The sequence below is a fragment of the Marmota marmota genome, unplaced genomic scaffold (genome assembly GCF_001458135.2).
Source record: "Marmota marmota marmota unplaced genomic scaffold, marMar, whole genome shotgun sequence".
In the NCBI taxonomy this organism is placed as follows: Eukaryota; Metazoa; Chordata; class Mammalia; order Rodentia; family Sciuridae; genus Marmota; species Marmota marmota.
Genome location: NW_025999999.1, coordinates 17,239,879 through 17,263,356, shown reverse-complemented (window position 1 = coordinate 17,263,356; position 23,478 = coordinate 17,239,879). Strand labels below are relative to the sequence as shown.

At 42.8% G+C, this 23,478-nt stretch overlaps 1 protein-coding gene across 5 annotated transcripts in view; it reads left to right on the top strand.

Moving 5' to 3' along the window:
• The first annotated feature begins 1,764 nt into the window (after window positions 1-1,764).
• The window catches only part of LOC107149901 (nebulin related anchoring protein), a 70,235-nt gene continuing 48,521 nt past the window's right edge, over window positions 1,765-23,478 (top strand). Inside the window, exons 1-14 of one of the 5 annotated variants that reach the window (XM_015494812.2) lie at window positions 1,765-2,078; window positions 2,414-2,508; window positions 3,056-3,143; window positions 7,267-7,371; window positions 9,852-9,956; window positions 10,982-11,086; window positions 11,774-11,878; window positions 12,593-12,700; window positions 12,994-13,065; window positions 15,391-15,495; window positions 16,459-16,575; window positions 18,758-18,862; window positions 20,603-20,710; window positions 21,703-21,807. In XM_015494812.2, the coding sequence (XP_015350298.2) occupies window positions 2,007-2,078; window positions 2,414-2,508; window positions 3,056-3,143; window positions 7,267-7,371; window positions 9,852-9,956; window positions 10,982-11,086; window positions 11,774-11,878; window positions 12,593-12,700; window positions 12,994-13,065; window positions 15,391-15,495; window positions 16,459-16,575; window positions 18,758-18,862; window positions 20,603-20,710; window positions 21,703-21,807 (1,395 nt within the window). In that variant the 5' untranslated portion in view covers window positions 1,765-2,006. Of the gene's footprint in view, window positions 2,079-2,413; window positions 2,509-3,055; window positions 3,144-7,266; window positions 7,372-9,851; window positions 9,957-10,981; window positions 11,087-11,773; window positions 11,879-12,592; window positions 12,701-12,993; window positions 13,066-15,387; window positions 15,496-16,458; window positions 16,576-18,757; window positions 18,863-20,602; window positions 20,711-21,702; window positions 21,808-23,478 lie in introns of those variants that run through there. The other 4 variants (XM_015494813.2, XM_048807362.1, XM_048807363.1 and 1 more) reach the window with 4 other exon arrangements.

Here is a 23,478-nt window from a genome sequence, read left to right as displayed (position 1 = left end):
TGATTTTGGGGGCTCCCACCCCATAGCCAGGTAAGACTTGGTAAATTTGGTGGAGAGCAAAACATCTGGAGTTGCATTTCGCATCTGCTCTGGCTCGTGGCAACCCTGCTGCCTCATCACCTACCCAAGCTACATCTCAAGAGAGTCTGCGCAGCCTGGAGTCCCTGATGGGTCCCCTTCCCTTGGTGCAGACAGCAGCTTTGTGCCCACAGGGGAGAACTTGAAACTCGCCTGTTCTCATGGGAACATTATTCTTCTTCACTTACTTTCTCTCCTGTGGATGTCCCAATATCCCACAAAAATACTACTGACCTCTCTCCACCTGACCTGGTGACACCCAGCCTAATCTCAGAGCATTGAGATCAAAGGTTGCTAATTGGTAGCCTGCCAGAAAGATACTACCTATGGCCCTGTTTAATTGTTTTATGCCCATTTTTGTTATATAAAAGAGGTAATTTTGTGTGTAAATGCATGTTTTCAGCTTCTCTGGATATATCAGAACATTTGGGAACACTGGTTACTAATTCCCTGTGATAACAGATGGCTGGGTCTGAGGAGTTTGGGGTTTTTGGATGAGGTGTGTTCTCCTCCATTTGGGAAGGTCCTGTGACTTCAAACCTGGCTTCTACAGGCATGGTGGGATGAGTATTAACTTAGTTCATTAACTAAATAAACATTTTTAAAAAAAGTTTTGCGTGTACCATGGATTGAACTCAGGGGCACTCAACCACTGAGCCATGTTCCCAGCCCTGTTTTGTATTGTATTTAGAGACAGAGTCTCACTGAGTTGCTTAGCACCTTGCTTTTGCTGAAGCTGGCTTTGAACTTGAGATTCATCCTGCCTCAGCCCCCCAAGCTGCTTGGATTACAGGTGTGCACCACTGTGTCCAGCCTCAATAAATATTTATCGCATACTCTTTAGGTATCAGACCTTGCGGTGGGTTCCGGGAATATAGACATGGCAACAAGGACCAAATATCCTGTGTTGGTGGAGCTTGTATTTTGATGGGGGTGATAGAATTAAAAATAAATACATTCATATTTAAGGTGGTAATAACTACAGTGAAGATCCTAAAGCTTGAAGTAAGGACTAGAAGGTAAATGAGCTTGGGGTGGTGGTGGCAGGTGAGGGAGCATTTTTGTATAAGGTGACAAGGTGACATTTAAGCTGAGACGGAAGGCAGTGAGAGTGTCACAAAGTGAGGGGGAAGAGATTTTTGTCCTCAAGCTACACTTTTGAAGGCCCACAACACAAGAGAACAAGCAGAAAGTCCTGTTTGGAACAGGACAGAATACAAAGGCCTGAGCACTAAGAGTTCTCATTTGCCATTTTGCATCCCAATGGATGCTCCCCACAATTTATCTTACTAATTTTTCACTTATACTGTTGTTTAAGTAAAAATGTTTGATGTTTAAGTGTTTCTAGTAGATAAAGCTAACATTCACGTATGAGCTCTGCCCTTCCAGGGGAGTGAATCAGTCCTGTTTGACTTCCTGAGTTCTCGGGAGCTGGCCTCTTGGCATTAGTCACAGAATGCCTACAGCCAGCTTTTCTAATTAGATCACGGGTGGTGCGTGGCATAGGCTCCAGATTCTTTTCTTGGGTTGTGATCACAGCTACTGTTCGACTACTACCCGCTGCCTGGTCCTACCCCAGGGTTTGGCTGTCCACATAAACATGATGCTGTTGTGTGAGTTCACTCTTCTATTTAGAGAAGCCCGTCAGCTAGAAATACCTCCACCTTATTTCTCAGACGCATGCGTGCTGAGAGCGAGTTGCCAAAATAGCCCCTTGAGTAAGTGGTGGCTTTAAAAACCAACCAACTGCTGACTCAAACCAGAAGGTCAGTAAAGGAAAGTGGACGTTGGATTCTGAACGCTGGATCAAGGAGCCCATAGGAGTTTGTAGTCGTGGGGATTTTGGAAGACTTGAGCAAGTAGCCTGGGGGTTCTCCTTGGATTTCTCGCCTGTTGTCTGCCCCTGTCTTCATTCTTCAGACCCCAAGATGAACGTGCAGGCCTGCTCCAGGTGTGGCTATGGGGTGTATCCTGCTGAGAAGATCAGCTGCATCGACCAGGTCAGTAGCCACAGCCTGGCCTTTGGGAATAATGACAAACATGGGATACTTGTCTTCTTACATATGGATATGTGGCTTTTTCTGAACCACAGGAGAAAGATGTACTTTTCTACCTTCGTTAGGTTCTACCCACTTCCGTGTCCTCTAGGTTGCCTCAAAAAAAAAAAAAGTTGTATTTATTTAACATAAAATAATTATATGTGTGTGTGTGGTTTTTAAATTTTTTTAATCACCATTTTATTCCTACATCTCAATCTTTAAAACCCAGAATATATAGGAATCCTGAGCCTGGGGTAGGGGATAAACAATCACTGAGTCTTCTCTGTGATTTCTAGATATGGCATAAAGCATGTTTCCACTGTGAAGTGTGCAAGATGATGCTGACTGTGAATAACTTCGTGAGTCACCAGAAAAAGCCCTACTGTCACGCGTAAGTGTCTGATGCCCCTTCCCTGCCGCTTGAGTTTTGTTCATTTTTTGACAAGTAGTCTCCTAAAGGAGCAACCTGTGCCCTCCACGGTTAAATCCAAGCAATGTCCCCAAAGTGTCCACTCACATCCAATCACGGAAAAGATCCAAAGTGCGGTGTTATGCAGTGGGTAGAGAATTCCAAATTTCTTAAAGATCAAATCTATCTACAATAAATTCTTATTCACTTGTTAAGTGTTGTGCAGTTTAACTGCCAGCAGATAGGCAGAGAGCACTCTAAGATTTTTAAAGTCACTTTCAAATCCTTTCCTAGGTTTTTTAAGAAAGCTCTCAAGTGATCAGTTAAAGTTTATCTTTAAGTCCTTATGTGCTGAATTTAATTGGTTTTATTTTTGTTTTAAGACTTTTTTGACCAGAAAACTATGAACTTAATTATTAAATTTTATATTTACTGATTTTAAAAAATCAACAGTACCATTAAGAATAATCATTCAATCATCTTGGATAAGGGGGTGTTCCTGATTTTGATTTATACCTCATTTTTGTAGCCATAACCCCAAGAACAACACGTTCACTAGTGTCTATCACACGCCATTAAATCTAAATGCGAAGAAGATTCCAGGAGCCGTGGGTGGGGTAAGTCACTTAATTTTTACATTTCAAAATAGCCTTTTAAGAAAATCCCTTTGCTTAGGCACCTGTTAGGTTTCTAAGTGGATCTCTGTAGGGGATGGTTTATTTCCTCCACAGACCCATGCAAAGTGTATTTAAATAGCACATGTCGCTCTTTGTCCTCCCTCAACATTTGGGGCCAATACACAGGATAATCTGGGTTCAGTATTTGATCCTTGATTCTAATATAATCTTTCTGTCTGACCGGCTCTGGGCAGATGGTGTTAGTTGAATAGGCCTTGCGTACGCTAGTGCTTAATACATAAAGCAAAATTTGCAGGGTTGGAAGATATTACAAGGGCCCTTCTTTTCTTTCCTCTGTAATATTTTGGTACAGAACATTCAAAACTTCCACTTCCACACTCTGAAACCTCTCTTTCATTAATTGCTTAAGATTATGTGCAGCCTGTCTTTCCCCTGCGGGTAGGGGGAGGTCAAAGATGTTTGGATTTGGAAATGAGACTGGCTTTGGGAGGGGAAGCGGGAGGTGGATGCAGAGGCCGTGTTGATGAGCCTGACCCCTTTTCCCTTTTGAAACATCAACAGTGAAGTTTTGTCAAATAACTAGCCGTTGATGGAACTCCTGCATCTCTTAAAGTGATGACTCATTGAAGTTCTCTGGCCCTGGCCGGGTGAGAAATAGCTCTGTGGGATGGCGGTTAGCAACTTTCTAAAATTAGAAAATTACCAGCGAGGTGGAGGGCTCTCTAATAATCTCTCCTTACCCCGTGTCCCTTGTTGGTGTTACCCCTCACCCCTTATACTGACAGTGGCCTCACCATCAGGAGAATCTATATTAGACGGAGTGACTGCCCTTGCCCTGTGACTCTTTACATCTGCTCCGGGAAAACTTTATGTCACTAAGTGCTCCACACTATTGGCCAGTTTACATTATGTTTATTTAACAAGCATAATAGACTTGTTTAATTCACTTCCTACACATCACAAACCAATGAAGTAGATCCTATTATTTTCCTACTCTACTGTTGAGGAAATTGAGGCCCAGACAGTTGGTCATCCCTCATTGATTTCTAAAGATCCACAAGCCTTAAGAATCCACTAGCAATCCTAGGTTACTAAGAAGACTAAGCCTCTTAGAACTTTGATTTTTATCTTTTGATGTCTGCGGGCAGCTATGTGAAATTACAATAAGTGTAATTTAGCTCTTACTTCAACAGTGCCAGGAACTCAGCTGAGTTCTCTGTTTTCTCATGTATTCTTCACGAGAACCTCTGTCCTAGTGTCATATTGCAGTTGAGGAAGTTGAGGCTCAGAGAGGTTAAGTAACCTGCCCAGGTTCATCCAGCTCGATGGGTACAAATCCAGATCTTTCTGACTGCAGAATTCTTGTCATCGGCCCAATTCCATATCTAACTAGAAGGTGGCAAACTCTCCAGAAGCAAAAAAATACTTGTTGATGTTTGCACCTATCCAGATGGTTTTACAGTTGTGAACGGGAGATGTGTTTACAGAATGCTCTTGCATGTATCACACTCTCTACAGAAAGACTGTCGTGTCGTGTCGCATCTTCCAACCCTACCCGAGCTGCAGCTGGCATTTCCACTTTACAGTCATGCAACAGGTCACACAGGATTTACCTTGCTGCAGTGCTAAACTCTCTTTCTTTTAACTGTGTGTGACAGGTCCAACCTGGCTCGAGGCTAGGTTCTGCTTCCAGCCACAGGAAGTCATGTGGGCATCCCAGGAGGCCTGAGCGTGTCTATTTGTGTGAATTTATGTGACTATATGACTGTGTGTGTGTGGACATATGTGTGTATGTGGGGAGTGCGTGTATGTGTGTATGCAGGTATGAATATGTGGGCACACACATACATATATGTACATGTGATATGTGCATGGGTGTATGTGTGTCTACATATTAAAGTGTATCGCATATGTGTACATGGTGTGTGTGTGTGCATATGTATATGTGTGTGTGCTAGGTATGAATGTGTATATGTGCATATGTATGTGTATATGCCTTTGCATGTATGTGTGTGCATGTGGTGTGTATATATATGTGCACACACTGTCTTCAGGCGTGTGTGGTATACACGTACACGTGTACATGTGTGTGCGTGTGTACAGATGTGTAAATGGTATGTGTGTGGATGTGTGCGTGTGTATGTACAAATGACTACTGAGATCCCTTTCTTCTCCTTTCCCACCAGGGAAAATTTTAAATGGTCAGCTATGTCCCTTCTAGGCCCCAGATCTGCTCCCGCAAGACTTTTATGCAACCAATCTAGGGGGTGTGATGGGTTATTTTTTATGCCCCTTATGTCTCTGAAAGACTTTGCCAATGAAAGTTTTAAAAAAATCATTGTGCATGAGCTAAGAAAACAGAGGAAAGAAAGAGATGCTTCAGGGATGGTGGTGAAGGAGAAAAGAGGGCACAGATTCTAAGCTGGCATTTGCAGCAGACTTACGTTTCTGTGTTTCCAAAATGCCCTTCTTTGAAAAATAAATAAATATTTACTAAGACAGAATGTCGTGTTTGATAGGTGTGAGTGGAATTTTTAGAAGAATAATCATCTGTGTTCTCACCTATTCAGAGTTTGAACTTTAGTCCTAAATGCTGGACGTTACTGGTCACACTATGGCTCTCCTCTTGTCCATCCTCAGTGGAATTGGGGACATTTGTGATTGTCACAGCTGGGAAGGGCAATTATTGCATCTGGTGGGTAGAAACCAGGGGTGCTGTTGAATGCCCTGCAATGCTCAAGAAGTTTCCCCACAAAAAAGATTTAACTGGTCCCCAAAATATCAGAAACCCTGCCTTAAGTCTATGTGATGCTCGTGGTACTTCCTTCAAATACTCGGAAAGCAGCCGGTAAAGGTGTCAGCATTTACGGATTTAACAATGTGCACCTTGGAGCAGCATGAAGCAACAGTAGGCGGTAGTAGGCCAGGAAAGTCAGGCAAGAAAAAGTTCCCTTGATGGGAAACGAGGATCCCTGAGGGTGTATTTTTCTCCAGGTCTGTTTCCTTATTATCTATAAAATTAAGGATTTAAACTTCAGCTTTTAAGAATTGCAGATATCTGGGCCTATCTATCTCAGACCTAATAAATTGGGCTACCTTCATTTGAACCTAAGACCCAAGTTTCTCTTTTGTGGTTAGTTTCCATGTTTTCTTGAAGAAATCTTTGCCTACCCCAAGTGATGAAGATGTTGACAGTGTGTCAGTTCTGACCAAACTGAGATACATGTGTCTGCGCCATCTGTGCTGCTACATCTTTCAGTATCATTTCAATAAAAAATCATGGTGTGTTTTGTAGACACTGGCAGACTGATTCTAAGACTTGAAGAACAAAATTGAAGGACTTAGGTTATCCTAAGTTATCAAGATTTACTATAAAAGTCGAACTCATTCATTCAGTGGAGAATTGGTACAAAAATGGAAAGACCAGGGTTGTCTTGAATACAAGGCCCAGCAATTGCTCTGCTCAGATGTGGTCCCTCAAATGACAACAGAGGCACCACTGCAATTCAGTGTAACAAGAATGATCTTCCAAGAAAATACTGGAGAGATTGGATATTTGTATGGAAAAAAAAAAATGAGCCTTGCCTCCTACCTCACACCTGTGCACAAAAATCAACTCAAAGTATATTATAGAGTGAGATGTTAGAGGTAAAATTGTCCATGAGGAAATAAAATACTCCCATGAAACTGGTGAGCCAGCGTTTTAGTGAACTCTTTGGGTGATGGTCACACAGAATGAAGCAAAGAACATTACTCTGTTGTCCAACATTTTCACAGGTCACCCCAACCTGAATACTATGTGTTGTGTGTTAAGTTCATGGAGACTTTACCTCAGTCTTGTTAATCACCCTGCTCAACACAGCTTGGCACAGAGCAGGAGCACAATACGTGCCACCTAGCTGGTGGCACAGATAAGACCACAGCAAGATGGGCAGCGCAGTGTGCCTTGGGGAAGATACTTTACGGTCAAGACTTGGGAAAGATCCCCCTCAATTTAGCTCCGTGTTATTATTTATTTATTTATTTATTTTCTTACTCTTCTCTGAATGGAAATGTTACCAACAACATCTTCACCATGTTCATCTTCACCATGTTCATGCAGACCCATGACCAAGAAGATGGTGAACAGTTTAGATCGGTTTTTCACTGGGACATGAAATCCAGGGATGGACCCGATGCACCTCACAGGCAACCGCTGGTGAACGAGGTGAGAGAGGAGCGATGGAGGGCTTGGGAAAAAGAGAAACGGCAGGCTATGCAAATGAGTTGGATGATGACGATGATGACGGTTAGCAGTAGTAATAGCAATGTCACTTCTACAGAAAATCAATTAAGTTTTCTTTTGTCCTTTCTGTAAATTCAACCAGCTATGAAAGAGACCTCCATCAATGCCTGGCAGCACTTCAACTGTGTCTTGTCCAGTCCAAGTTCTTGTCCCTCCAACCTTATGTTCCTGTCCCTGGGAATAGCCCCCCCACACACACACACACCCCGGCTTGCAACCAGCGCTGCCCTTTCTTCCTCTGGTCCTCCACTCTGCCCCAGCCCTTCCCTCCAGGCCACCCTCTCCACTCGGATCCTCATCATTTCTACCTGGACCTCTGTGAGGGCCTCCTGCGATGGCTTTGCCTCGTGCACATTCGCCTTCCCCAGCCTCCTGTGCCCACGCTGGTCACGCACGGCTTCTTGTATGTTCCCGACTTCCTCGTCCCACCACCCTCTCTGTTGACAGCCTCCTCGTTTCAGAATCCCTCAGTCATCTAGTTTTAATTACATCCATAATACTTGCATTTTTCTTATTATAAAAAAATTATACACTGTAAAGTTAACCCTTTATCCACCACCTCCGATCCAGTTCCCTCACTTTAGAAGAACCCACTGTAATCACTTTTTGGGTATCCTAGACTTAACTTTATTTTTTGTTTACATATGTTATTTGTCAGTTACCTGTCTCTAGTTATCATCTAGCTATCTGTTGTCTATTTTCTATTTATTTAGATCTATCAATCATTTAGCTTTATCAATCATCTATCTACCTGCCTATCACTTATCTGACTTTCAACTACTTACATTTGAACATACCTATCTTTATTGAAGGACCTTGACTCAGTTATGTAAACACTCTTTTGCTTCAGTTTTCTTGTCTTTAAAATGAACTTCAGAAACTTCCTAATTCACGGAGCCTATTGTGAAAATTAAGATAAAATACCTACAAAAATATCAGGACAGTGGTAGATAAAATAAATATTGGCTATTATTATTTTTATTGATAGTTTCACACACATTTCTTTTGAAAGGCCTATGTTTATTTTCTCATGAAACAACATGCATTGTTTTTCACACTCAACAAATATCTTGGAGACATTTCCACATTGGCAGCCTTCCAAGCTGTGGTGGACCGGTGTAGCATGGTGCATGGTTCAGACGCTTGTACCATGGCATCCTATTGATGGGCAGGGATATTTTCCCTAATGCAGAGTTGCAATGAACACTCATTTTCATGGCCTCTTTTGGATAAAAGGGAGTGTTTCTATAGAATAGATAATGAAAATAAGGTTGCTAGGTCCAGGGTGTGTGCCTTTTTAATTTTCAGAGTTAAAACAGTTGTGCATTTATTCTCCCACAGGCAGACTATGACCCGTTTTCTTATACTCTCACCAATACTTGGTTTTACCAGATATTTTGACCATCTGTATTTTGTTTTAATCGAGATTTTGCTGCTTGCTAGTGCAGTTGAGCATATTTTCAAGTATTTTTTCAGATTTCCAGAGGCTGGTTCTGCCCAACCTGTCCAGCCTGCCCTGTCTGACTGGCTCCCTATCTTTTTCCCTCATGTCAGTTAAACTCAGCTCCTGGGTCTTTTCCACCTGCCTTCTACTTTCCTTCATGGCCGCCCACACTACTGGGAATCACTCAACAAATATTTACTGGGTCTACTGTGTGCCAGGCACTGTTGTAGACACTGGGGATCCATTAATAATGGAGCATGAACATCCCTGCCTCATGGAACTGACCTAGAGGAGATAGATGCCTTTCCCTCTCCCTCTGCCCTGTTAACTGACCTTGGCCCTGAAGGTCCAGCTAAAATTTTATCTTTCTACCAAAGGCAGGGGCCTTCTCATACAGAGGCACATTTAAAAACCTCTCACTGTGTCCATCATCCTTAAAGAACATGATTACATATAAATGATTTCTAATTGTTTTTTCCTATGTTAATTTTATCTGCAACGGTAAATACCTTCAAAAAGAAACTTTGTCTTCCTTCTTTTTTTTTTCCTTTTTAAAAAATTATTAATAGGCACATAACACAAAGTAGGTTTTTGAAGTTTGTCTGAATAATACTGATTAATCTCAGGTTGGCTGTCTGCAGGGACCCTCTTCCTTCCCCACAGCCCAGTCAAGTGCAAAGAAGAGCAAAAGATGTTAAGTTATATTTGAACATTTTTCTATAACATCAGTGTATTTCACAAATTTCTATCACTTAGGATATTAGGTCATCTTCTAGTCTGAGGAAACAAACATGCTAGTTAGTGAAGACTTCTCACATACCAATAGGAGCTTGTGGTTTTTAAAGAAGATGTTATTTGGACAGTGTATGTGAGTGCTGCTGGGAGTGCGGGGTGGATGGGGGATCTTGCCAACCAAGTGTGCAAGGCATGTGTTTAGCATCTTGCGCTTCCTTTGCAGAGAGCCTACTGGCCTGGATATGGGGAAAGCAATGCTTGGTGCCCAGGAGCTCTGCCAGACCCCGAAATCGTAAGGATGGTTGAGGCCCGACAGTCTCTTGGTGAGGTAAGGGCCCTAGGAATCACCTTAGTGATTGCTTTAGCAAGTAGTTAGCAATTGGCTGAAATCTCCCTTTGTTTTGAGAAATGCAGCAGAGGAATACCGTACCCACCAAACAGTCCCCTGTCCTAATTCCCAGAGCCTGGGTGCGTGTCACCTTACATGTGAGAGAGATGTTGCAGGTGTCATTAAGTTGTGGGTCTTGAGACAAGAAGAACCTGGATTCTCGGGTGGCCCAATATAACCACAAGGTCTTTATGACAGGGAGGCAGGAGGGGCCACTCTAGGAAAGATGATAAGGACAGAGAGAGGTCACAGTGTTGTGGGGCTGGGAACCCAGGAATGTCAGAGCTTCTAGGAGCTGGAAAAGGGAAAGAAGCAGATTTTCCCTAGTTCTACCACAGGGATGTCAGCCTGTTGGCCCACGCTAAGCCAGGACCCACCCCCCCAAACTGTGAGACCCTAGAAAGTGTTCCAGTAGCCCCAGTGCAGAAGTCCCCAGCTGTTTGCACACCGTGCCCCTGGCCCTCTCACACACCGACCCTTTGAAGAGTCTACTTTGGAAAATACCATTAGTCTTGCTGACTCTTCCTTTAGGGAGTGGGAAGAAAGCAATAGAAACATGATCGCTAAGGTGAAATGTTTTATTAGGAAAACTATCCAATCTGAAAGCGTGGAGGGGCAAGTGAGCCCTCCCTCTCCTGGTGTGGTAGAACTCTCTGGAGCAGACCAGTTTCCGCAAAGTCTCCCGTGTGAATGGCTGTGCTGCCGCCAAGCCAGCCTTGGAGTCAAAGGACACCTGTGGGGTTGAACCAGGCTCCCCCAATTTGGTGTAAATCCTGCAGGCGATACCTTTTGACCTAGGGAATGTGAGCTCCTTGGTGTTGATGGTGTTACTCAAGCACCATTTTCAAACTTATTCCAAGTGATTGAAGTGTTCTCCTATTCTTTCGAAGCCAGCTCTGTGGGTCCGATTCGTTCTCCTCCGGTATCTTACTGATTCTCACGCTGCCATTGCTTCTGGCCAACAGGCGTATCCAGAAGACTATGAGCAGCAGAGAGGCAAGGGGAGCTTTCCGGCCATGATCACACCTGCTTATCAGAGGGCCAAGAAAGCCAACCAGCTGGCCAGCCAGGTGAGTGTCCTGAGTTGATTCACCTTTGATTGTACTCAATTTTGTCATTAAATAAGCTCTGTTATTCAGAAAAAATAATATAAGATGGTGTTTTGGTGCAGTAGGAACTATTAGTGTTGTGTTAGGGAGAAATTAAAACACTATTTTCATTTATCCTCTGCCTCTATTGGGCCATATCTCCAAAATGGAGAAAAGACCCTGTATGTAGCTCATCCAGAATGGACCTAATGATTTCTTAAAGTTGCTTTAGTATTAAGGACACTCGTTTTTATCAACCAGATGGCAGGTCCTCCTGAAGTCTGGTGTAGTTTTTGGTTAAGAGCTCAGATTTTGGAACTAGGATGCTGGGATTTGAAGCCTAGCTCTATCACATATTTCCTGTGTGGCCACAGGCTAATTACTTAGCCTCTCTATTCTTCTGGCTGCTCATTTGAAAAGCAAGGAGAAGAATAATCCCAGTGGATGAGTAGTTGTGGACACCAAGTTACTCTTTGGTTAACACTTAGCGGTGCCTGGCGCTCTCTGGAATTTAGCATGGTGCATAGGTGCCTTTGTGACCATGATAGACTTGTCCCAGGTCTGTGTGGAGCATGGCCTGATGGTGTAGATTCAGGAGAGCTCTAAGGCGAGGTCCTCACAGAGGCTGGGAGGGGGTGTAAACTTGTCTCTGTGCCGTCTCCTCACCAGGTGGAATACAAGAAAGGGCATGAGGAGCACATCTCCAAGTTCTCCACGGTGGCGGATACTCCTGAGCTGCTGCGGGCCAAGGCAGGGGGACAGCTACAGAGTGATGTAAGATGGGATGGAGGAGGGAGGGAGGATGCAGGAGGCATCCCAGTCCTGGGAGGGGGCGGCAGTGCCAGCAAGACTTCCTAAGGTCAAGGATGGTCAAGTCCATGAGTCGGTCAGCATAGACCTCCCCAAAACTCTAAACAGAAAATGTTAGATTAGGTTAGTGCCAAAGAAGATAGAGCCGATGCACTGGAAAGAAATCCCTCTTGCCACTGCAAAGTAGAAAGCATAATTTCTAAAGAATTTCTACCACTTGCCTTGGCATAGCTTAAGTGCCCCACAGCCTACTGAGACCCAAGAATGCAGTGTTGTTCTGAATGGGAGGTTGAAGCACAAATCCAGCTTCCCCTTATAAGCAATTTCCACTTGCCTTGTCGTGGATCTTGGATTGAGGGGCTTTCTTGGTCAAGGGTTGGAGACCTTGCTCAGCCCAGCCCCAGCACCTGGTCCACAGCAGGTGCAACACAATTAGACACTGAGCTCCACGCTGAGCGTCTCCATGCCCCAGATGCTTTGCTGAGTGCTGGGAATGATAGGTAAATGAGATGCACATGCCATCAAGCCATAAGCTAGTGATGTGCCATAGGGGCTGTGACAGGGGATGGGCAAAGTGTCCTTCACAGGAGCCCTCAGCCAGGCACCTCCCTGAGAGCATCAGGTAGACAGTGGGATTGTGGCGTGTGAGTCAGTCTTTTCTTTTTCTTGTTTTCCCAGGTGAGATACACAGAGGACTATGAACAGCAGAGAGGGAAGGGCAGTTTTCCTGCTATGATCACGCCTGCTTATCAGATAGCCAAAAGGGCCAACGAGCTGGCGAGTGATGTAAGTGGCCGTGGCAATGCTGTCATGTTAAGGAGGAAGCAGACAGCTAACCTGGGCCTGGGGAGTCCAACTTCCTGTCTACGCTCGCATGCATCCCGGAGCCAAGAAGTAGCTTTCCCTCGTAGTTTTCAGTCATTTTTGCCATGCCGATGACCTGGTACTTCTATGTCTAAGACATATTCCCTAGACTCAAGCAGAAAAAGAACATTCCATAAAACACTCATTTTTTTCCCCCTCTGGCTCCTGTGCATGGGAGGCTCAATTCAATTAGTTTGTCCTTTCCCTTCAAACAGGTGAGATACCATCAACAATATCAAAGAGAAATGAGAGGAATGGCGGGTCCAGCCTTTGGAGCCGAGGGCCAGGTATGAGCTAAATGACTTCCTGGGAGACTGGCCTGCCCCTGGCCAGTTCTCAGTTTGGCCCCTACTAGCTGTGACATAGCCTATGTCCCTTTAACCAGGGGACGGGCTGTGGATTATCTTTGCCCTGTGTGTGGATGGGGGATTTTCCAAGCCAGGAAGTAGCAGACAAATAATTACACAGGTTTCGATTTGAAGTCAGATTTCAAGCACTGTTTTCTTTAAGAAGCTCTATCAATATGGTGGCTCAGCCAAGAATAAGCCATTCTCATCTATTTATTGAAGAACAGACCCAAAGATTAAGACAGGTTATGTTTAGTTCATCATGACATTCAATGAGTTTGAGTAAATGAATGTCTTCCTTAGCTGCATAGTTTGATTTATTTGGCAACGAATTAGTTGACTCTACCTCATACGGGACCTATAAAATTAAATGACAAAAGAATTTATTTCTCTTTAGAAAAACAAGTCACCAGTTGTGGCCACATACTCATGTGTCTTAGGATATGTGTGGACATGGGCAGTGACCCCTTTGCAAATGTTGTCCTGAGGAAAAGAAGGCTTGGTTTTGAATTCAAAAGACCATTTTATTAAATTCTACAGGTTGATTACATGCTCTCTTGGTGCTTTATATTCAACAACAATGGGTTCTACTGGTTTCATATGTTAAATGTTGTCTAGAAGGCTTGAGACAACTTTTAAAAATGAGTGTTATTAAGAAATATCTGGCTTCTGTAGCCGTCAAAATATTTTATTCTGTATTTTGACAGTCCTTCCACCACTAGCTCTAACACATGTTTAGTGTGAGCATCGAGGCACGCCCATGCACATGGATGAAATATAATTTCTGAGATCATAGTTGGTTCTTGATTTTTAGGACACTTGGAAGTTTCCAGTCTTGATAATAACAAATACAAGAATAAAAGTGGGTGTCGTTGGATTGCACCGTTAGCAGCTGCTGAGGGGACTCAGTCTGGTGTGGCATTTCACTGTGTGATTTAGCGTGACTCGCCAGGGCATGGGTAGGATGGAGTGAGAGAGGCAGACAGATAGCTATAAATATCTGTAATGCCTGAAATGCCAAGCAATTCATGCTTCTTTTAAACATCTAATTAGACTCATTAAAATGACTAGACTGTGTATTAGATTTATCATTTGTAACCAATCAACTCCCCAATAGGATCAGGTATCTTACAAAAAGATTCTCTCTCTCTCTCTCTCTCTCTCTCTCACACACACACACACACACACACACACACATAAAACCACAAGCACAAAACTGTAGACCAGGATGGGGAAAAACCCCATAAAGCAGATTGCCAAAGAATTTAAGAGTTTTTTGTTTTTGCTTATTATATTTGGCCCAGAATATTCTGGCAGTCAAGCAAAAAGGAGCACTCAGGCTAAACAGTTTTCATGACTGGACAAAAGGAAGCCTAGACATTTTAATTTGACCCAATTCTTTTACTTAAGAAAATGTGTGGGCCACAGTCCAGTCCTGGTGCTGGAGGAGGGTGGGTCCTGCCCCGGATGAGGCCCGGGAAGATGGAGTCATGAGCTGGGGGACACAGTTATGGGCATGGAGCAGCAAGAATGCAGAGGAGGGCGCAGCTGGTTCTGCCCGGGGTGGGTCTGGGATGAGGGCGGATCGGGGACACGCAAGAGAAAGTTGCATCTGAGCTGGTCTTGCAGTGCCTCTGGCTGCCAGGGAAGGGTGGCCCCAGTCACTTGATGGGAGCTTCATGAAAGAGAAGGTTTCTGTGGGAGCGGACGGTTGGCGTGGGGAAGAGGAAGGGAAAAGTTAAGACGAAGGTTACCACCCTCTGTCTTCAGTGCTCAGTTACTCCCGTTTCAGATAACTGATGTGACGTTTTCCCTCACAAATTGCAAAAATGGCAAAAGACCCCATTTCTAGTTTCATGACACACATCACAGAGGGAGACAGTATAGGGGGTGTCAAAGCATCTCTGTGCACAGATCTGCCATGGTACCTAAGTAAGATAATGTTCGAGACCAGGGGAAACAAAGGACTTCCCTGCTATCAGGAAGACATGAACAGTCCCTAGCACCATGGCACTGGGATTCTGGGAGTATCTTGATTCATCCTGTGGAACTAAAGATAATGATCATGATAATAGTTACCATTTATTTACTGCTGTGTACTGTGCACCGTGAGCAGGCCTGACTCCAGGGTCTGGTGTCCTGATCACCACATGGTACAGCACCTGTGGTGGTCACTGGAATGCCGGTGTGGATGGACCTCTGTGGGAACAGGCTCTGGGACCAATCATTTCTGATAACCACCCAAAGTTTTGATTATCTCAGCAGGGTGACTTGGAGGAGTATGATGAGCCCAGGGGAAAGGGCAGCTTCCCAGCCATGATCACCCCAGCTTATCAGAATGCCAAGAAGGCCAACGAACTTGCTAGTGATGTAAGTACCATCAAGCAGGGTCAACTGGCGGCACCCCAGAGATAGAGGAGCAATGAGACTTTGAAAGCTGTGCTGACTGAAACCTACACACAGGCACATTTCTTAGAGCTGAGCCACAGGGGAATGTTCGCCTAGCCCTCGACTCCCATCCACATTTTCTGATGTCTTCTTTTTTCTGTTAAGTCTTTGTTTACATTTATCAGCTTTGCAAGCAGATTGATATGGACAAACAGCACAACTTACTTTAGGTCTTTTGAAGCAAGTACAAATGCTGGTCCAGCCAGATAAGCAGGGATTAAGAGTCTCAACCAAAACCCATTTAGAAGTTGAGCATTTTAACGGAAGAGCTGATTAAAATAGGTTATATGATTATCAGACTGGGCGTAACCCAATGATAAGGTCATTTTTATTTGCAGAATGTTAGCCAACAAGCAGTCCTTGAAAGATAGGCTATAATTAAACTTGGTAAAGTGAAACTTCACTGCAGACCTTAACAGTCTGACTTGAACTTGACCTCTAATCAGGGACCTCACATTCAAAAGATCCTTTTCCCTTCACCTTGACTCTGCTAAGGGTCAATTATCCACTTGCCAGAACGGCGCCACTTTTGCCTAAGAAAGAAAGTACAAGACATGGCCTCATTACCAGGCTAGAGTTAGGGTACTGGAACCTGGGTTTGAATTGGGCTGGAATGACATGATCGTTTTAGAACTACATTTTTTTTTTCTCATGCAGAATTAGAGTGTAATGCGTAAGAAGTGTGAAAAGGTCCAGTATCATTTTAGTTCAAGAAGGACCAAGTAGTTTGTAGATGTAATGGAAGAAGAAGTCCACATGAATTCTTTGCCTTTAGAAAATTCTATTCAGTAAATGTTGACATTAAATCTGGGGTTATTTTGGAGATACGTTTCTCACAGAGAATGGAAATGGCAACTATAGATCTTCTTCGTGTGTTTCTTTCAGATAAAATACAGGCAGGACCTGCACAAGATGAGGGGCGCTGCGCATTATCATTCTCTTCCAGCCCAAGACAACCTGGTTCTCAAACGGGCCCAGAGTGTGAACAAGCTTGTGAGCGAGGTGGGTATGGGGGGTTACACTCCCGCGCTGTCACCCCTTTGCCTCCTAGGCAGTAAAGGGGTGACCCTGTAATAAAAAGGGCCGTTAAGAGAGTGACACCACACATACAATCTGTGGGTTTCCAGTGTCTGAAGAGTATGTAGTAAAACACAATTAACAACAACACCAGGAGTCAAGCAAATTAAATTTTTCTTTGGTGGCTCAAACATGTCTTCCCAAGTCCTCACCAGGCTGTAGATAGTCAAAAGTGCCAGGCAGCAGATTTCTGGTTGGCAGAAAGAGTGCAGGACTTTGAAAACAGTATGATGTCATTATAGAGTGGAAATCCAAGGTCAGAGAGAGTGTTTGACTTCCCTCCTTCTCCCATTATTGTAGCCACAGTTGGAGAGGCTGTGACTTCCTACCTCCCAGGTGGAGCTAGCTGCCCGAGGGTGCGTGGTGTGGGTCTACCCTGTGCTTAAGCTTTGGGGGATTGTTAGGACAACTTGGCAAGGAAACACCCCACCTTGTCCTCTCTGCACCCTCCTCTCTGTCCAGCAGCTCCTCTTACCCCAATCTCTTCTCTGGACCCAAATGGGCAACCTCCGGCAACACGGAGAGTGATGGCTACTAAAAGATTCACTTAACGAGTCATCTGCACCTCAGAGACAGAGATTCTTCTCTAACCTCTAAAGGCTGTTCCTTTCCCCCAAACTGTTTGTTAACCCATGGTTCTGCAACTTGGGACAACTTGGGAAAGTGTCACTCCTGAGTCTCATCATGCTTGGAAGTAGTAGATGAGTGTGGAGGCCTTGGCATCTGCATCTAAACAAATGTTCCAGCCGATTCTGATGCGCAAGACCATTGACGTACTACAACCTCAGCGTCCAATCCAGCTCACAGTCTGTTTTAAGAAGTGACGTTTTGTTGGAACACAGCCACATAGTATTCACTTACATATTGTCTGTGGCTGCTCTCGGGCTACCTAGGCTCTTGGTGTAGAGGCCACATGGTGGCAAAGCCTAAAATATGTACTGTCTGCTCATTTTGTTAGCTCTAGATTAGGCCATCACTTTGTCATGGGCCTGTAAAAGATAAGTGTCTGGTTCTGATTTATAGAGACTCTCAGGGACTAAGGTGGAGTGAGACCCCTGGTGGTTCAGCTCTGCCACCCTGGAATAGCACAGTTAACATGTTTGGCCTTTTCCTATGCACATATATAAACAACTGAATATATGAATATAAAGACATATATCTACAGTTAGGATTCAACTATATATACAGTTTTATATATTTTATCTTAAAATCATAATGTGAACATTATAATGCATTTTGCATATTTTAAAGGACATATCCCCACTATATAGTTTTATAAAATACTATAACAAATGAAGTTGTACTTCCTTTGGTAAAAAGCCACAAGTGAACCTTTGATTTCTTTTTTGCCTTATGTTTCTCCAGTAAGACCAGCCAGCTCTGCCTCTATAAATAGTGATCGTCCTCAGCCGCGTTCTGCAATTACTCAGGGCGACTCAGAGTTTAATTTAATAACTACAGCCTCATGGCTTCTTCCAGGCACCCAGGGGAGCTCAAATAGCCAGGCTGCTTTAAATTGAAGACACTCTTCATCAGGGTGATCTCCCTTGTTATATTCTTTAATAAAGTGCCTTTTGGGGGAAAATTTTAGTGATGTATATATAGAGAGGTGCATATACCCTGAGTGTGTAGTAGGAAGAATTTCTACAGGTGGCCGTGACTCCTCATAATCTCTCCTACACTGTTCCCTCTAAGAGTCCACCTGATTTCTAAAATCAGTTTGCCATTGTTTTTTTTTTTTTTTTAAATTGTTTTGTGGTGCTGGGGGTCAAACCAAGGAGTTTGTGTGTGTTCAGCAAGTGCTTTACCACTGAGCGTCCGTCACCCCCAACCCCGGTTTTTCCATTTTTATTCATTTCAGCTGTATGTTTTTATAGTATTTGTTCTTGAAAAGGACCATATATTTTTACTTTGCAGAATGAAATTGATTATTACTTTATTATTTGTTTTTTACTAAGGAAAACACATACTTATAGCATCCTATGCCTGGTATTTCAAAATATGGGGTTGAAAATTTTCTAAAACCACCTCAATGAAGTTCTGGAAATGTTTTCAAGAGGGACATGGGGTTTGGTTCTATTGTGCATCTGGTGTTTTGGTTCCCAAGGTGGAATATAAGAAGGATCTGGAAAGTAGTAAAGGTCACAGTATCAACTACTGTGAAACGCCTCAGTTCAGGAACGTGAGCAAGATCTCAAAATTCACCAGCGATGTGAGTTGCTGATGCCTAAGCATTTGCATGTGTCCCTGTGTCTTGGAGAAGCAGGGGCTCCCAGGCATGAGTACCTGTGAGTTTTGGTTAAGGTTGCCTGCTGGGATTGGGCAATGTGGAATTCTGTCACATCCTTCCTCTCCCTCGCCACACTTGACTTTGAGTCCTCAGGGTGGGACCTGTCCTCTCTGTCTTTCTGAATCCCTTGCACACAGCCCAGTGTCTGCTCCTAATGACAAATGCTGGTGAGGGAGCCTGGCTGAGCATGGGACTTTGTGCTTCTGAGTGAATGCATGATCTCACTTAACTCTCACGGTCATCTGGGAGCCAGACATTCTCTCCCTACCTCAAAGATGAGCAGATACATGCTGGAGTGGCATTTGTGAATCTGGACATTCTCAGAGAAAGCCTGGCGATGTAGGCTTGAGGATATCAAGAACCTGTTCTAGAGTGTACGATTTTACTTCTGCTTAGCTATATTAATAGTAGAATTCGCAATCACAAGTGACCTTGTAAGGCTCAGTAAGAAATTTATTTTGTATGAAGGTTCTAGTTAAGAGGACCAGTTTTGGAACTAACATACTTGGTGCCATATAGTTACCCAAGAGGGCAAGTCAGTTAAGCTCTCTGAGCTACTTTGCCAATCATTCAAATGGGGATGATAATAAATCCTTCTTCTTCATAGAGTGGCTGGCAAAGGTTAACTGAGATAAATAGAATTGTGTCTAATATATAGCAATAGTATTCTACTTAAATGCACCGTGGGCCTGGAGACTCAATGACCTCTCAGGGTGGGTGATTTTAATGAAACGTCATGAAGCTACCCAGATTTTCCTATTTATGACTTCGCATCATTCCATTTTGATCTTTTCTTTACTTGATGTTATTTGAGACATAGCATCATTCTTTCACATGGTTGCAGTGACCATCTTTTATGTCACAGAATTTGGCAAAGGTCTGGTCTTCTTCATATACAGTCATTCCTCTGCATCCGTGGGACATTGGTTTGAGAACCCCCTTGTTGGGTACCAAAATCCTCAGATGCTGAGGTCCCTTATATGAAATGGCTTAGTAATTGCATATAACCTGTGTACATCCTCACACATACTCTACATCATTTTTAGATTGCTTATACTACCTAATATAAGTGCCATGTCAATAGTTGTTATACCATATTGTTTAAGAAACTGTGACAATAAAGTCTGTATGTGTATAACACAGATGCAATTTTTTAAATGAATATTTTCATTCTATGATTGATTGAAACATGGTTCTAAATTCCATGGAGGCAGAGGACTGACTATATGTGGAAGTAGAAGTTATTTCATGCAGTGGCTTGTACCAGTCCCCAGCCTGGGACTGTATCCACAGCATCTATACAATCAGAGCTTATCCAGTAATGAGCTCCACATTCTCATGGTAAGTTTTCACATTGGAAAAGGTAAATTTAAAACAAAAAATATAAAAATAAACAAGTAAGTCAAATCTGCTTTGTGCTACCAGTGCCCGTCAGACCCATGCTCCCGAGTGCTTATCTGCTGTCTTGACCCAACTTCTTGTGCTCGCTTGAAATTTAAGTGGTTAGAAAAGAAGTTTGCTTTATTTTTTATTCACTGGTGTACTGACTTCTTAAATAGGTTCTATTTAATCATTTATAGTTTGGATTCTGTGCATTAAGACAAGTAGTTCGTCTTCAACAAGTAGGGAAGCTTTTGCTAAAAGTTTTGTGTTTCTACGTAGAATAAATATAAAGAAAACTACCAGAACCACATGAGAGGCCACTATGAAGGAGTTGGCATGGACAGACGCACACTTCATGCTCTGAAAGTTGGCAGTCTGGCCAGCAATGTGAGTGCTTGTGCAAGGGCCTCCAGGGGTGGAGAGGCGTGGGGCATCACAAACTCAGCTAATTGTTTTTTAACTTCTCTAAAATACTTACATTCTCCTGGGTAAAGACAGACCCATAAGAATTTCTAAATGTTAACCAACACAACCAAATATATGTATCATCCCTTAAATTTTTTAAAGACTCAAAGTGTATTTTTTTTTAGCTTTCTCTGATTTGAAGAGTACTTAGATCTATTATAATTGATCCAGTATGATTTCTGAGTGATAAAGAGAAATGGATAAGCATGACTCGTATTTGAAACCCCCCCACTCCCAGGATTCCAAGGTTTTTGTGATTTATTTGGAGTTTGTTAGGTGGTTGGTGAGTTTGTCTATTTGCTTATCCAGTCTTCATGTTCATTGAAGACCTACTATGGCTAGGCACTGGGCAAGGTAATGGGATCACAGAATAGAACAGGTTCTTGTTTTCCTTGTAGCATGTAATTATTAATCTCTCTTTGGCTTTATCAATCCAATTCACAGAGTTTCAAATTCGAGGTTGTAAACCTTGGAGGTCAAGGACACTGAAAGGAAACTGCTTTCATTATGCAGATGTCAGTTTTCTCTGCTTGAGAATGTCCAATTTGACCTTAAAGAAAAAAATAAATAAATACTCTGAAGACTCAACTTTTTATTCCTTTTCTGGGGGTGAGCTAAGAAGTACCTTCATGGTTTACCCATGAGCACGTGCTCTTTGTTAAAAATGACAAGGAGTCTCATCATTAAAAAGAAAGATAAATACACTACAGATGGAAGTTAACTAATGTTTGATTAATGAAGAAGAATTCAAATTAATTAAAGGCAAATGTGTGAACATAACTTAATTTTCCTTGGAGGTGATGCAACTGAATTAATTTTGTTTCTGGCTATTTTAAAAGTATTTCTTATAACATTCAAATGAGGTCAAAAGAAAACAGGGACTGATTTCTTTTTTCTTGTTCTTTGGATTTCAGGTTGCCTACAAGGCTGATTATAAACACGATATTGTGGACTACAACTATCCAGCCACCCTTACTCCTGCCTATCAAACAACAATGAAACTGGTTCCCTTGAAAGATGTAAGTCCTCTTCTAATGGCACTTTTATTTATTACTTGCCACTTCCTCCCTTTGGGACGATTCTTAGGAAGGAAGAGGGACAGAAACTAGATAGACCGCTCGCTGGCGGAGATTGAAGGGACTTGAGAAAGGGGGCTCTTGCCCCTGGGAAGTCCACCCATGCATGGCTGAAAACTCAGGTTTTCAATGTAAAGTGGGGCCAACTCTGTTGGTCTTGAAGATACCCTGAAGTTCATTTTCTTCTCTTAGAAATGAACTGTGGGGGCATTTAGGATCGTTATTTCTTAGCAATGATGATTTTTGTTTTAAGCTTTGGAGTATAGTATGTTAAGGACTGAAGGAAGTCAAATAAAATGAGCAGATGGATATAAGTTGAAAGTAAGTGATAACGTTGACTGAACTTTTTCTCAGGAGCATTTTGGAAAGTATATATATCTGGGTGTGTGTATGTATATGTAGATAGCTATATCTATCTATCTCTCCCTAACTGTTACAGCATTGAATATTTTAAAAGTTTGGCTTGCCCCAAACAAACTAGTACAATTCAGTTTATTGTTTTCTGATCATAAGAATTTTGCTACATGTTTAAAATGAAAAATTCTGAAAACACAGAAAAGTACAAAGAAAAAGATAAAAGTCATTTGCTATCTTAAAACGTTCTTAAGGTGGTCTGTAAGTGAGTGGCTACCATCGTTCTTGGTCAGTGAAGGTAGTCCCTGATCAACAATTTAATACACAGTTCTGCATATATTTATTGAATGCCCAGCGTTACTTTCCTTCAGTTCCTTTGGGATCATCATGACTCCAGTATTTGACTCGGGTTTCCCCACTGGTGCATAAGGCTTCACCCTGCTCTCTCTCTTGCTGACAGTTGGAGCAGTAGGATGTGGTTGGGTCTAACGCAGTGTTCTGGACATCAGAGCACACGCATAGCAAAGGATAGTCTATCGGATGAAAGGAGATGGGAAGCAGAGGAATGTCAGCCTCTTTTTCCCCAGAAGTGTCATTGGGTTGACTTACTCATCTCACCTCAATGAAGCCAAAGTTAAAGTTGGCCATCACCAAAGTTACTTTCTCTTTTACCTGCAAATATTACCTGAGACACTTGCCAATTAAGAGTACTTCATTAAACCTCCAGTGTGTGCTTGTGCAACAGAGTTCTAGAAATCATGCCTAATAAATAGCACAAACAAAACAAGATCAAAGCCTACAATTTTGTTATCCCATTATAACATGACCTGAGACTACATTTTTCCATAGAAGACTCTGGATCTAACTGTACACCTGAAATATAGCTAGCCCACTTGGGACATCTGATCCAAGAATTAACTTAGACTGAATGAGGGGTGTTGCTTTTAGAGATAGGTACTAAACTGGCAGGGCATGAGCCACAAGCAGGCTTCAGGAGTATTTTTTGTTTGGTTTGGTTTTTGGCTACACATATTTTTAAAAAATTGAAGTTGTGACTAGGGGAATTCATATTTTCATCTTTTCTTGAAAAGTCTGAAAAGCCTGGGAAAAGAAGTCCCACTTTCTGCATGGTGTCAGTTGTCTGGGACTGAATGGTGGCTGTTCCCGGAGTATGACTTAATCTCTTTGACCTTTCCTTCCTGGCTCTGGTGTGAATTTGAGTTCATTGTCCCTAACGTGGGGACTTTAGTGTTCAGGAAG